General features: G+C 41.3%; 1 protein-coding gene across 2 annotated transcripts in view; it reads left to right on the top strand.

Annotated features, from left to right (window-relative positions):
• Positions 1-13,267, top strand: part of ADAMTS18 (ADAM metallopeptidase with thrombospondin type 1 motif 18) — a 139,915-nt gene that overhangs the window by 109,950 nt on the left and 16,698 nt on the right. For both annotated transcript variants that reach the window (XM_058706252.1, XM_058706251.1), the window contains 2 exons: positions 10,450-10,591; positions 12,807-12,933. In XM_058706252.1, the coding sequence (XP_058562235.1) occupies positions 10,450-10,591; positions 12,807-12,933 (269 nt within the window). The remainder of the gene's footprint in view (positions 1-10,449; positions 10,592-12,806; positions 12,934-13,267) is intronic.

The following is a 13,267-nucleotide window of genomic DNA, read 5'->3' as shown; positions in this document are numbered from 1 at the left end:
CATTGTGTTCCAGAGTTTGAGAGACAGTGTTGTAAGAGATAAGATGTCAAGTTTTGGAGTCAGACAGTATCAGAGACTTGAGTCCACGGTTGCTACTTAACTAGCTAGAGACCCTGTAATGGGTTTATTTATTCATAGTGCCAGGGTAAGACTAGCCCTCAGCTTCCTGGTGATATTGTGATCGACTGTAGATGATACACGTGCAATCCTCTGGCAACAATAACTATCATAAGCATCCCTGTTCTTGTTTTTAAAGCAATCAGACACGTTTGGAGGATAAGAAACCAGCTTTCTAGCTTGCATTAATTAAAAAGCCAGTCTTTAAAGCCTGTCCATAACTCTGATTTACATGGGAGAAATCAGACAACTTTTTTGTTAGCTTTAGTGTAAAAAAAAAAAAAAAAAGCCTTCAATTACAAAAAATGCAAAACGGGTTAAAGGCATTTATCATTTTAACATTAAAAAAAGTGGGAGCAAAGACAGAAAAAAAAAAAAAAAGAAAACTGCTTACCCAAGATTACTCAATGTGTCCTTTGTTTTAACTTTGTGTGCCTGAGGCAGAAACCAAACCCCCCTCCTGCAGAGGGCAGTTGGTAGAGTCCAGCCTGTCTGTGGTTTTCCAACTTAAGAAGCTGTAAATTTTATAACTCCGCACCCTGCGGTCAAAGCTGCTGAATGTTGTGTCTGAAGTCAGGTGGTTCGTGTGTTAAAGGTAGACATTAAACAGTTCTGAGGACCTGGAAGCAGTTAGGGAGGTTGCTTGCCAGCTGTAAATTAGAGACCCAGTGCCAGTTGGCTGGAAAATTCTCTGGACGAAGTCCAGTTAAGTAGACTGAATCACTGGCGGTCTTTCTAAATTTGTGCATTTAACAGCTTGCCGTACAGCCTGACAGGCGGTGCGGGGCAGCTCGGAAACAGCAGTATCGTGATCTCGTGCCGCGGGCAGGGGGCAGGGGCATCCCCGTGACCGGGAGGGCTTTTGTGTTCTTCACCGGTGCTGCGAACAGTCGGCGACCGCTTTTGACGAGGTCACTGAGGATGGCTTAACATAGACGTGCGTGGCGGGTATGACCATTTTCAAATCACGCCTCGTCCCAGATGCGTTCCTGAGCCTTCACAGGGGCAGTTAGAGTCTCAGCTGTATGGTTATCACATCACATGCTCTCCAGGTTCTGCGCAGGGAGGTCAGGGGGGACAGGCGGGCGGCCTGTGGTCAAGGGGACGGCCAGGGTCACACTGAGTGCTTCCGTGCTGGTGCACCTGAACAGAGGCCATAGTCTCTATGTAGGAGGGGCGGGTGACGTCACTGTTAGACCACAAGGTCGTTTAGAATTTGGAAGAGCTAAAATTGTGTCTTAAAACTGATGCAGGTGACAGCCTTAAGGTCACAGGCAAAGCTGTCCTCGTGGATGTGGGACCTGCCAAGTCCCCGCTGTCTCATGCTTGGAAGGGCTCTGTGTTCGGTTCAGTGCTCTCCTATCACCACCTTGAAATTCTTAATAATTTTTCTAATCAAGGGGCCTTGCATTTTCATTTTGCACTGGGCCCCACAATTTATGTAGCCCTTCTTTAGGGGAGGATGGATTTTTTTTTTTGAACCAAGTCCTGTCTTTTTGAGAACGGGGTACGAGCAGGGCCAAAGAGATTCTGTTAGGTAGGCAGACAGCCTCTTTCCACGGGACTCTTTGCTGACATCAAACAGTGAGAAGAAGATTCTTGCACATCCTGCTCTTGGTTACTTTTCTCCTCAATACAGGGTAAAGAAAAGGGCAGAGAACACTTTATTGAGAAGCAAATAATATGTTCCAATTGGCAAATACTCGTCTTTCATATACTTGGCCTTGGTGTCTCTCTGTTTAAATAGTCACTGTCTTTCAGAGGCCTTTATGAGCTGATGTTGAACTCTTAGGTCAGCTTTCGGCTGGTTTCTACAAATATTGTCTTTTAGCCTCCGTCGTTGCACATATGACTCTGTGTGTGAATTTCCAGCTACATCGACATTACAGTCAAGCCTTAAGTCATTTTATTTTTTCAAGTTGAGAATCTTTTATTTATTTATGCATTCACTGAATGCATTAGTACGTTGAACAAACAAAATGTAAGTGATACCTCCTACATGCTATATATTATACAGATATAGTCCTATAATCTTGTGAATACTTAAAGTAAGTTGTGTACGTTATTTTTTTTCTTGTTTTGGCTGGATAAGGAAACTTCGTATTACTTCGTATCCAACCAGGAAATGGATTAGTTGCCTTCTTGGGGTCAAATCTGTTTGCTGCTGTTGTTTTTACTTTTAGCTCAAGAATTTTACTCTTCAAGTTAATACTTACTCTTCTCAATCTATTCCAAAAAAGTAGAAAGGGAAGGAAAATTTCCAAATTGGTTCCGTGAAGTCGGCATTACCTTGGTACCAAAACCAGATAAAGACTCCACACACAAAAAGGACAACTACAGGCCAAATCTCTGATAGGTATATGCAAAAATCCTCAGTGAAATACTGGCTGACCGAATCCATTAGTATGTTTAGAATATCATTCACCACGATCAAGTGGGATTTATTCCCGGGATGCCAGGGTGGTTCAATATTTGCAAATCAATCAATGTGACACATAGCAGTAAGAAAAAAGAACCATATGATCATGTCAATAGACACAGAAAAAGCATGTGACAAAGTACCACATCCATTCATATAACAACCCTCAACAAAGTAGGTTTAGAGGAAACATACCTCAAAATACTAAAGGCCAGATGGGGAAAACCCCTAGCTAACATCATCCTCAAGAGGGAAAAGAACTGTGAACTTTCCTGCTAGTGTCAGGAACAAGACAGGAATGTCCACTTTGATCACTTTTTCTCAACAGAGTCCTGGGAGTCCTAGCTGGAGCAGTCACACAACAAAAAGAAATAAAAGGCATCCAGATCGGGGCTCCTGGTGGGGCTCAGTCAGTTAAGTCCGACTTTTGATTTTGGCTCAGGTCATGATCTCATGGTTCATGGGATCGAGCCCCACATTGATGTAAGCATGGAGCCTGCTTGGATTCTCTCTCTCTCTCACTCGCTCTGTCCCTCCCCAATGTGTGTTCACATGCACACGCTCTCTCTCCCGCGCCCAAAAATGAACATTAAAAAAAAGGCATCCGGATCAGCAAGAAAGAAGTGACATTTTCACTATCTGCAGATGACATGATACCATAGCCAGCAAACCCTAAAGATTCCAGCCAAAAACTGCTAGAACTGATACAGAATCAATGTACAAAAATCTGTTCCTTTTCTATACACCAATAAGGAAGCGGCAGAAAAGAGAAATTAAAGAATCGGTTCCATTTATAATTGGACCAAAAATAATAAGGAATAAACCAAAGAGGTAAAAGGCCTGTACTCTGAGAAGTATAAAACACCAAGGAAAGAAATCCAAGATGACACAAAGGAATGGAAAAACATTCCGTGCTCGTGGATAAGAAGAACAAATATTGTTAAAATGTCAATACTACCCAAAGCAACCTACACACTTAATGTAATCCGTATCAAAATACCAACAGCATTTTTTCACAGAGCCAGAACAGACAATCCTAAAATTTGTATGGAACCACAAAAGACCCTGAATAACCACAGCAATCCTGAAAAAGAAACGAAAAGCTGGAAGCATCACAGTTCTGGACTTCAAGCTATATTACAAAGCTGTAGCAATCAAACAGTATGGTACTGGCACAAAAATAGACATATAGACGGACACCTGGGTGGCTCAGTCAGTTAAGCATCCAACTTCGGCTCGGGTCATGATACCACAGTTTGTGAGTTCAAACCCCACGTTGGGTTCTGCGCTGACAGCTTGGACCCTGCTTCAGATTCTCTGTCCCTCTGTTGTGTCTCTCTCTCTCTCTCTCTCTCTCTCTCTCTCTCTCTCTCTCTCTCTCTGCCCCTCTCCTGCTCATTTGTTCTCTCTCAAAAATAAATAAACATTAAAAAAAAAAATAGACACATAGCTCAATGGAACAGAATAGAAAGCCCAGAAATGAACTCACAGTTACATAGTCAATTAATTTTGGACAAAGCAGGAAGAATATCTCATGGGGAAAATCTCTTCAATAAATGGTGCTGGGAAAACCAGACGGCGACATGCAGAAGAATGAAACTGGACCACTTCTTATACCATACACAAAAATAAATTCAAAATTGATGAAAGACCAAAATGTGAGACCTGAAAACATACAAATCCTAGAGTAGAACACAGGCAGTAACTTCTTTGACATCAGCCATAGCAATTTCTTTCTAGATATGTCTCCTGAAGCAAGGAAAGCAAAAGCAAAAATAGACTAGTGGGACTACCTCAAGATGAAAAGCATCTGCACAGCAAAGGAAATAATCAGCAAAAGTAAAGGTATACATATCCAATAAAGGGTTAGTATCTAAAATATACAAGGACCTTATAAAACTCAACCCTTCAAAACCAAATAACCCAATTTTAAAAATGGACAGAAGACGTGAATAGACATTTTCCGAAGAAAATGACCATCCAGATGGTCAACCGACGTGTGGAAAGATGCTCAACGCACTCATCATCAGGAAAATACAAATCAAAACTGCAATGAGATATCACCTCACACCTGTCCAAAGGGCTAAAATCAACCGCCCAAGAAACAACGGGGGTTGGTGAGGATGCAGAGAAAAGCTAACCCTCTTGCACAGTTGGTGCGAATGCAAATCGATGCAGCCACTGTGGAAAACAGTATGGAGGTACCTCAAAGAGTTGATAATAGAACTACCTGATGATCCAGCAGTTGTGCTACTATTTACCCAGAGAATACAAAAACACTAATTCAGAGTGTTCCATGCACCCTGACGTTTACAGCAGCATTATCTACAATAGCCAAATTATGGAACAGCCCGAGTGTCCATCGGCTGATGAATGGATCAAGAAGAGGTGGTAAATATATACAATGGAATATTACTCAGCCATCAAAAGAGTGAAATCTTGCCTTTCTCAATGACATGGATGGAGCTAGAAAGTATTAAGCTTAGTGAAAGAACTCAGAGAAACAAATACGTTATGATTGCACTCATGTGGAATTTAAGAAACAAAACAAATGAGCAAAGGGGGAAAAAAGAGACAAACCAAGAAACAAACTCCTAACTACAGAGAACAAACGGATGGTTACCAGAGTGGAGGTGGGTAGGGGAATGGGTTGAACAAGGTGATGGAGATTAAGGAGTGCACTTGCTGTGATGAGCACTGGGTGATGTATGGAAGCGTTGAGTCACTATATTGTACACTTGAGACAAATATTATACTGTATGTTAGCTAACTGGAACTTAAATGAAAACTTCAAAAAGTTTTTAAGAAGAATCTTACTCTTCATAGGATCCTTACATAATTTTAAGTTGAGGGAAGGCATGTGGGAAACTCAATATAAAAGTGGGCCTCTTTGGGGGGAATAGAAATCTTCAAAGAAAACATAACTTCTCTTTGTTGTTTTGTGGCTTCTTTGGTGAAATCATCCCCAAGATACTCTGTTAATTAAATGACAGCTGCAAAGCTTCTTTAGGTAGTCATGTGATCTGCTCCCCATCCCGATTTTCACAGCAGCATTTAATTTTCCTTTGCAGGGCCTGAGACACTTTGTTTTTAATCCCTTAAGTCACTGTCAGAAAATTTTTTTTATCATAATAAAACAGTGCAGCCTTATCTCCTCTACTGGAGAATATGGCTTCTCTGTATCCCTAGAGTGCCACGGCCATGGAAATCAGAAGAGACAATGATGGTAGCTTGGACCTGGGAAGCAACAGTAGTGATAGACAAAGTGAGACATGGTCAGATAGGAGGTCCACTGAACATAAGAATAACGCCACTTCCTGGTTGATTCAATGCAGGTGTGGGAAAAAGAGAGGAGGTTGGGGTGCTTTTAACTTCTTATTTTGGCCTGAACAATTGGAAGGACTGGTCCCCATTTCATAGGGTTGAGAAGAGTGGAGTACAGGGAGGCAAACCATGAGTTCAGTGTTGTACGTTGATATGCCTTGTAAACATTCGAGTAGAGATGCTCCGGAGGCAGGTGAATGTGTGAATATGGACATCAGAGGATGGCTTTCATATCCAGCTCTGCTGTCCAGTAGGGCAGCCACTATCCACACATGGTTATCTAGGTTTGGATTTAAGCTACATGTAAAGGTTTATTTAGTCACAGGAGTATGCTAGTACTCAATAGCCACAGGTGGCTTGTGACCACCATATGACAGGATCATACTACACTAGCATCCTTGCAGAGTGTTGCGTTGCAAAGTATGGTGAGGAGTTACGAATCTGAGAGTGGTCAGCATGTTGACTGTCCTTAAAATCAGAGCACAGGATGAAATCACCCATGGAGTGAGCCTTGATAAACAAGAGGTCAAGAGGTCGGAGGTCACTTTGATAACGAAGAGTTAGGAGATGAGGAGGATACAGCCAAGGAGACTAGGAGTGAAGGTCTGCGAGGCAGGAAAAGAACTGAGAGAATGGGTTTCTGGTGGTGACGCAACAAGGAAGTGATCCACTGTGTCTAGTGCTGGTGATTGAGTAAGAGGAGGCCCATCGACTATTGGATATGGCAGGGTGCCCTTGAAAGAGCGGTTTCAGTGATGTGCTGAGGAGGGCCGCCTGGTCCAGAAAGATCATGGGGGAATGAGAAAGGACCCGCTGAGGGATTTTTGCTATAAAGGGAATCAGTGAGATGGGACCTGAGCTGGAGAGAGATGTGGAGATGAGATCATTTTTAGGAGAGAGAAAATAGCATGCTTGGATGCTGATGGGAATGATCTAGTAGGGAAATTTCAGTAAGGCTCAAGAGAAGGGGGCACTTTTAGTAGATGAGGGCAGATGGAACCCAGAGCATAGTGGAGAATTGGGACCAAGATAGGAGGTAGGGTAGGGTAGAGTAGAGTAAGAGGAGGAGAGATGGAAGGTGTGAGTACAGATGCAGAAACAGGTTTGACAGGGAGATTGTGTAAATTCTCTTCTTGGTAGCATTGATTTTCTTCTTGTTGGCAATGTTGATAAGTCTCTATGGGTAGCGTTACTGGAGGCTGAGGGAAACTTGACATCTTGGTTGGTTTTCCTTGTTTAATAGTAATGACACTTGGATGTGCTTAATTTTTTTTCATTTTCTTAAACACATCCTGCCGTTCACAGCGACATTTAAAAATGTTTTACGTGAAACCACAAGCCATGTATGGCTTAGGATCTAGAGTCTGTCTAAAAAGGGAAAGTAGAATATATTTTCAATGCCCATTGAAAGTGTTTTAAACCATTCTTAAATCACCAGAAGTCTTTGAAACTCAAAAGGCAAAACTGATACATATGTATTTTGAATTTTCTATGCATTTCCACTGCGGTCGTCTTCGCCCTATGGTGGCAGAAGTCAGGATCTAGTTTGAATGGGGAGAATGGGGTGGTGTTAGGAAGTGGAAATGAGTGGATTTCCTTCTCTGTCATGCATAAGACCTGAGTATGTCCCCCTTACACCTGTGTGTGATACAGCCCCACGTATTGTAAAATCATCCTGCCTCGTGAGCGCCATAGCTCACTACACTTCTCACATAGCTTGCCTATATTTTACTGCCACACATGTACAGGTGCACTGTATTACTTTCTCCCTATGAAATCTCTGGACAAAGAGATTTCACATAAAGAGATAAGGCACCAAGAAAATAGAAACGCAAAGTATTGCATGTAAGATACCACTTTAATTGAAGGAGAAATTGAGTTAAGTATCAATGAGCATCAATCAACCTAATTTTCTAAATGTAACACTTCTCCCAAAATTCTAGTTTGATCGGGAACCAAACTCTAAATTGTCTGTTTATGTAATATCACGTGAACAGAACAGAAACAGCGAAAATCTCAAATGAGGAAAGCATACTATGTACTATTCATACAAAATGTCTTAAGTGTTATAATTAAACACATGATTCCAAGAACGGCTGTATGACACAGCTCTGAAAAGAGGAAAAAGACTAGAGGGTTCTTCAGAAGTAAGGCTTCTAGGACCTTGATTTTGAGGTTTTCCTTGGTGACTCATGAGAAACTAATGAGAATATCTGTCCATTTTAATGGTATTACCTGTTGTGTTTTGTTTTGTTTTGTTTTGTTTGGGATGGAGCTAGGGGAACAAAGACCCGTTCGTTAGCGTTTTGGTTGTTTCTGGGAGGCACCACGATTCATTTTGCTGTACAACAAATGATGTTCGCACCGTGGAATCTTCAGAGTAAGCCGTAATACTCCTGGAGACATTTAAACTAATAGCAAAGTGGAAACCATGGCGTAGCCTCCCGAGCCGTGGTCTGGTGTAATGGAGTTCCCTGAACAGCTGCCATCCACCCAACTCTAATTCAAGTGGGATCCCACCAGACAGAGAGAGAGCCAGGGCTTCCTATTTTTAACTGAAAATCTGCTTTGCCTTTTGGGCATGAATGCCCGGTCCTAGCGGTAAAGAATTTTCCACAAGACTCATGGGGGTGTGGGGGGGGGGGGAAGAAGCAGCTGTTTATACTCATGTTTGAGATTAAAAGAAGGGGGGGAAAGCAGTATTAAGAAGAGAGAACATCAGGAAGGGGAGCAAATATTGTTTGCCTACACTAACAACGAGGTGATAGATTGCAATATTTAGGCACATTGGTGGTCCTACATCTATTTTAAGCTCATTCCCTAGTCACCTGTGTGATCTAGCACACACTCTTTCTTGTTTTTTCCTATGAAAAAATAAGCAGCTACGTTAGAGAGTTATCATAGGCATGTTTTGAGATGATGCATAGAAAATGCCCAGCCGAAGGCCTTACGTGTGGAAAGTGCCAGTAAATGATTGCTCTCAAAGTAGTCAGACCTTTTAGGGTCAGATTTATCCTAAGTCCTTGTCCTTTTTTTTTTTTTTTAAGTTTTTATTCAAATTGCAGTTAGATAACATACAGTGTACTATTCGTTTCAGGCGTACAATATAGTGACTCAACACTTGGTACGTTACCTGGTGCCCATCACAACAAATGCCCTCCTTAATCCCCACCACCTATTTTCCCCATTCCCCCACCCCTTCCCTTCTGGTAACCATCAATTTGTTCTCTGTAGTTAAGAGTCTGATTCTTGGTTTGCCCCTCTCTTTTTTTCCCCCTTTGCTCATCTGTTTTGTTTCTTAAATTCCACATATGAGTGAAATCATAATGTATTTGTCTTTCTTTGACTTCTGTCACTTAGCGTAAGACTCTCTGGCTCCATCCATGTCATTGCAAACGGCAAAATTTCATTCTTTTCTATGGCTGAGTAATAGTCCATTCTATGTGTAAATACCACTTCTGTGTTCATTCGTCAATCGGTAGACACTTGGACTACTTCCATAATTTGGCTACTGTAAGCACTATAAATGTTAGGGTGCACGTATGCCTTTGGAGTAGTATTTTTGTATTCTTTGACTAAATATCTAATAGTGCGATTGCTGGATCATCAGGTGGTTCCGTTGTTAATTTTTTGAGGAACTGCCATACTGTTTTCCACAGTAGCCACACCAGTTTGCATTCCCACCAATAGTACAAGAAGGTTCCCCTCTCTCCATATCCTCGCCAACACCTGTTGTTTCTTGGGTTGTTGACTTTAGTCATCCACAGGTGTGAGGTGATAACTCATTGTCATTTAGGTTTGCATTTCCCTAATGATCGGTGATGTTGAACATCTTTTCATGTATCCTAGGTCCTTGTCCTTTTGAGATTAAATCCATTCCAGTATACATATTAGCAACCCCTACTTCTCCTGGTTTTGTTTTGTTTTGTTTTGTTTTTGTATTATCTATTTATTCTGGTACACAGTCAGTGTAGCCAAGAGCCACATTCTCTTTGAATAAATTTTCTTTGGAAATCCTATTGTAATCTTCCTTGGATTCTAAGTTGATGATCGGCAACTCTAAGCGGGGTATTCTATGGTTTTTAGAGTGTCTCCCTTGTGTCCAGCTTCTCCTGGCACAAAGGAGAAGTTTTGCCCCAGGAGGAATCATAAAAACATATATACATAGATTCAGTTTTAACCATTACCTGTGAGGCACCAACATGTGTTTCTACCTAGGTTTCAAGTTTAATGGGAAAGTTGAGACCTCATAATAGAACCTTATTTCCTTTGATATATTAGAATATTTTTCTTTTGCTTTGTTAATGGACATACCTAGAGTTGAGGGTTGTGGGTTTAGAGCAAAGGTCAAGTCACGTTTCTCCATTTAGCAACTCTCTAAATCCCAGCTTTGATGATATGGAAACACTCATTTTAAAATATCAAGGGAAGACTTTAAAATCGACATAAAACATACTTGGGAGCAGTGATGTGAGCCAACTTTAAGGTCAAAATGTCATACAAATACCTTTAAAGTGTTCGGTGAGATTTCTGGAATTTCGGGGTCTGACCTGTCTCTTGATCTCTGGTTTGTATCTTACACTGTCCAGGTCCTGATGCAAGGCAAAAATCCGGGGATAGCTTGGAAGTATGCACTTCCCAAGGTCATGAATGGAACTCATCCGGCCTCAAAAAGGCACAGTCATGCCTGGAGTACGGTCCAGTCTCAGTGCTCTGCGACCTGCGGTGGAGGTAGCTGATTTCCTGATTCTACCTTCCAAGTCTTTTCTCAAAGCAGGTTCTTTGATCTCACACATCTTACATGTACGATGTAAATAAGCAACAGAAGAATCGCCTTCTATGGGAACCATCCCTGTAAAAAAGCAAACGTTATTGTACTGTTTGAGGATTTTCCTAGGTAGAAGGGAACCAAGGCTCACACAACTCAAGTTCTTCATAACCAGGACTCAACAGTTATATATCTGAAATCTATGTGGGGGGGGGGGGAGATTTACAAAGTATATATTTATTTGTATTTGTATTTGTATTTTATATCTATTTATTTGTATTTAATTTAGCTTCTCCCTACCCTGACTTCTCTGTTGGTAAGAACCTCCCACTGAGGCTTGCGGAAGGCAGGCTCAAAACCAGCAAGAACATACACAAGGCAACTGCAAGGCATCCGTCTGAAACACAGGCATTGTGTCATTCCATTCCCTCCAGGGGGAGGCCAGCAAAGTCTCTCTCGGGAGGGAAGTTTGTTAAATCCGAGAAATCGGCCTCCTAAGGGAGGGAAAACCACAGCCATCCTCTCAGGGAGCCGAAGGCAAGCATTTTATCTAGATCCAAAGATACCACATATTTGTGTGTCAGTCAGTCTTTGTCACACGTGCCCCTTCGAGAAGAAGAATGGAAGTCCGTAAAGAGATCCGTGAAGCCAAAGCATCAGTGTTGGTCATTCATTTTTGTCATTATCAGAGCATCTGATACAGTGGGTCTCCCTACTGTGTCCTATTGCCCTAAGCACAGTGGGGCATCTTGGAACCAGACACAGAGCCGAAATACAGAAAATGAAGAAATTCTTATGTCTGTAAGGCCTCTTCAGGTGCTCCTGCTAATTAACAAAACATGAGGAAATACTTATTTTTAAAAGATTAAATAAGTAAAAGGGAATACATTTTTAGAGAAATAAAGGGGATTAAGAGTACACATATCCTGATGAGCACTAGGTAATGTATAGGATTGTCGAATCCTCATGTTGTGCACCTGAAGCTAATACGCTGCTGTACGTTAGTTATACTTGAGGAAAAAAAAAAATGGAGAAATACCCAAAGAAGTAATAAGTTTTTATTAATAAACACTTTGAAGGCTCTATGCTGTGCAGAAGAAAAATAATTTTCCCTAATCCTTTAATCTGCAAATGCCAACGTCAATACGTTGCTCTGTGTCATTCTCTTATTCTCTTATGCAAACATAAAAACACGTGCATTTAATGTTCTCAGACACATGCCACAAAGATCATTTTGTGTACTTTTTTTACTGCACAGAAACCATGCCGTAGATACCTGTTGACCCTATGCTTTTTTTCACTTAAATTATGAGCAGTTTTTCACATACCGAATGCTCTTTGAGATCTTTTGCAATAACTTCCTGCTATTCCCGGGAGAGCACAGTTCCTTGGGAGGGAGAGACAGTCAATCCATTTTCCATTCATGGAGAACAAGTCCATCCAAAGGGAGGATGCTGGAGAAGTGCACTGTGGGATTCTCCCCTTGGCTGGATTTAGCAGTCCCCTCACGAAACTTACAGACCGTGATGTGTCTGAGGCATATGAGAAGGAGAGTCCAAATGAATGCATGCTTTGGAAGTAAACAATTAAGTTTAGGGAATCCCAATATGGTTTTGGTGACCGACCTTAACCTAATCATGATCCCAAGAGTGACTTTTCATCGTTTCTCCGATGCCATCGTAAGGAAACGTACCATGTAAATAGAAACAAACCGAATTCACAGAGGAGGCAGCCTTCGTATTTGGAGAGCTGACAGATAAAATTATTCACACAAAAAATATGTGCCTCTGATGAGAAGTCCTGAGATGGATACTGCAAGCCAGACAACGGGTCCCACTAAAGCAAAACAAAACAAAACAAAACAAACAAACAAAAACCCCAAAAGGTGGTATTTATCACTTCATGGTTCGGGAATCCACACCAGTCTTAAAACCTAAGAAGCTACACATTAAAATCATTAAAACATGAAAGCTATTATCTTAGGGGGGGGTGGGGGTGGGGGAGAATGAGATTCAAATGAGTTGCAGATTTTATCAAAAGGAGGTGTTGTCATGCAGTAGTTGGATTCCATACCTTGAGTTCAACATCAGAATCCTGGTAAGTCAGAAGCTAAACATGGAAATGAAATCGAACTGGTTATCTGTGATTTTCACGTTGTAACTTCTGATGTCTTATTAGGTTATATAAGCGTAAAGGCCATTTGCTTACGAGATCAAAACACTCAAGTCAGTTCCTCCTTCTGCAATGCAAGAACCACGCCAGCAACTGAACCCAAAATATGCAATGCTTTCTCCTGCCCTGCTTAGTAAGTCATCTGGAAAGGTCTTTCTGGCTATGTTTGTACTTGTATTTTCTTATTGTTGATATGAGAAATTGAAACCCACTGCCGGTCCTTCTGATCAAAAGTGACTCAGGGAGAGACAGAATGCCCAAAAAAGTAACAGAGGAAAACAAGACATTTGAGGTGAAAATATGTAACTCGAAAGACCCAAGTTTGCCTTAGACATGCATTTTAACTCTGGCTGTACGAACCTAACCCTGGGATTTAAAGGTGTCTTTCATTTTTCTTTTTAAATCTTTACATAGAGACCCCTCTGAACTAAAACAGATACTTAAATAACACTAAATCCTATATTGGT

Source organism: Neofelis nebulosa, chromosome 17 (genome assembly GCF_028018385.1).
Source record: "Neofelis nebulosa isolate mNeoNeb1 chromosome 17, mNeoNeb1.pri, whole genome shotgun sequence".
NCBI classification, from domain to species: Eukaryota; Metazoa; Chordata; class Mammalia; order Carnivora; family Felidae; genus Neofelis; species Neofelis nebulosa.
Note: the sequence above shows the minus strand (reverse complement) of the source record. Positions and strands in the feature narration are given on the sequence as shown.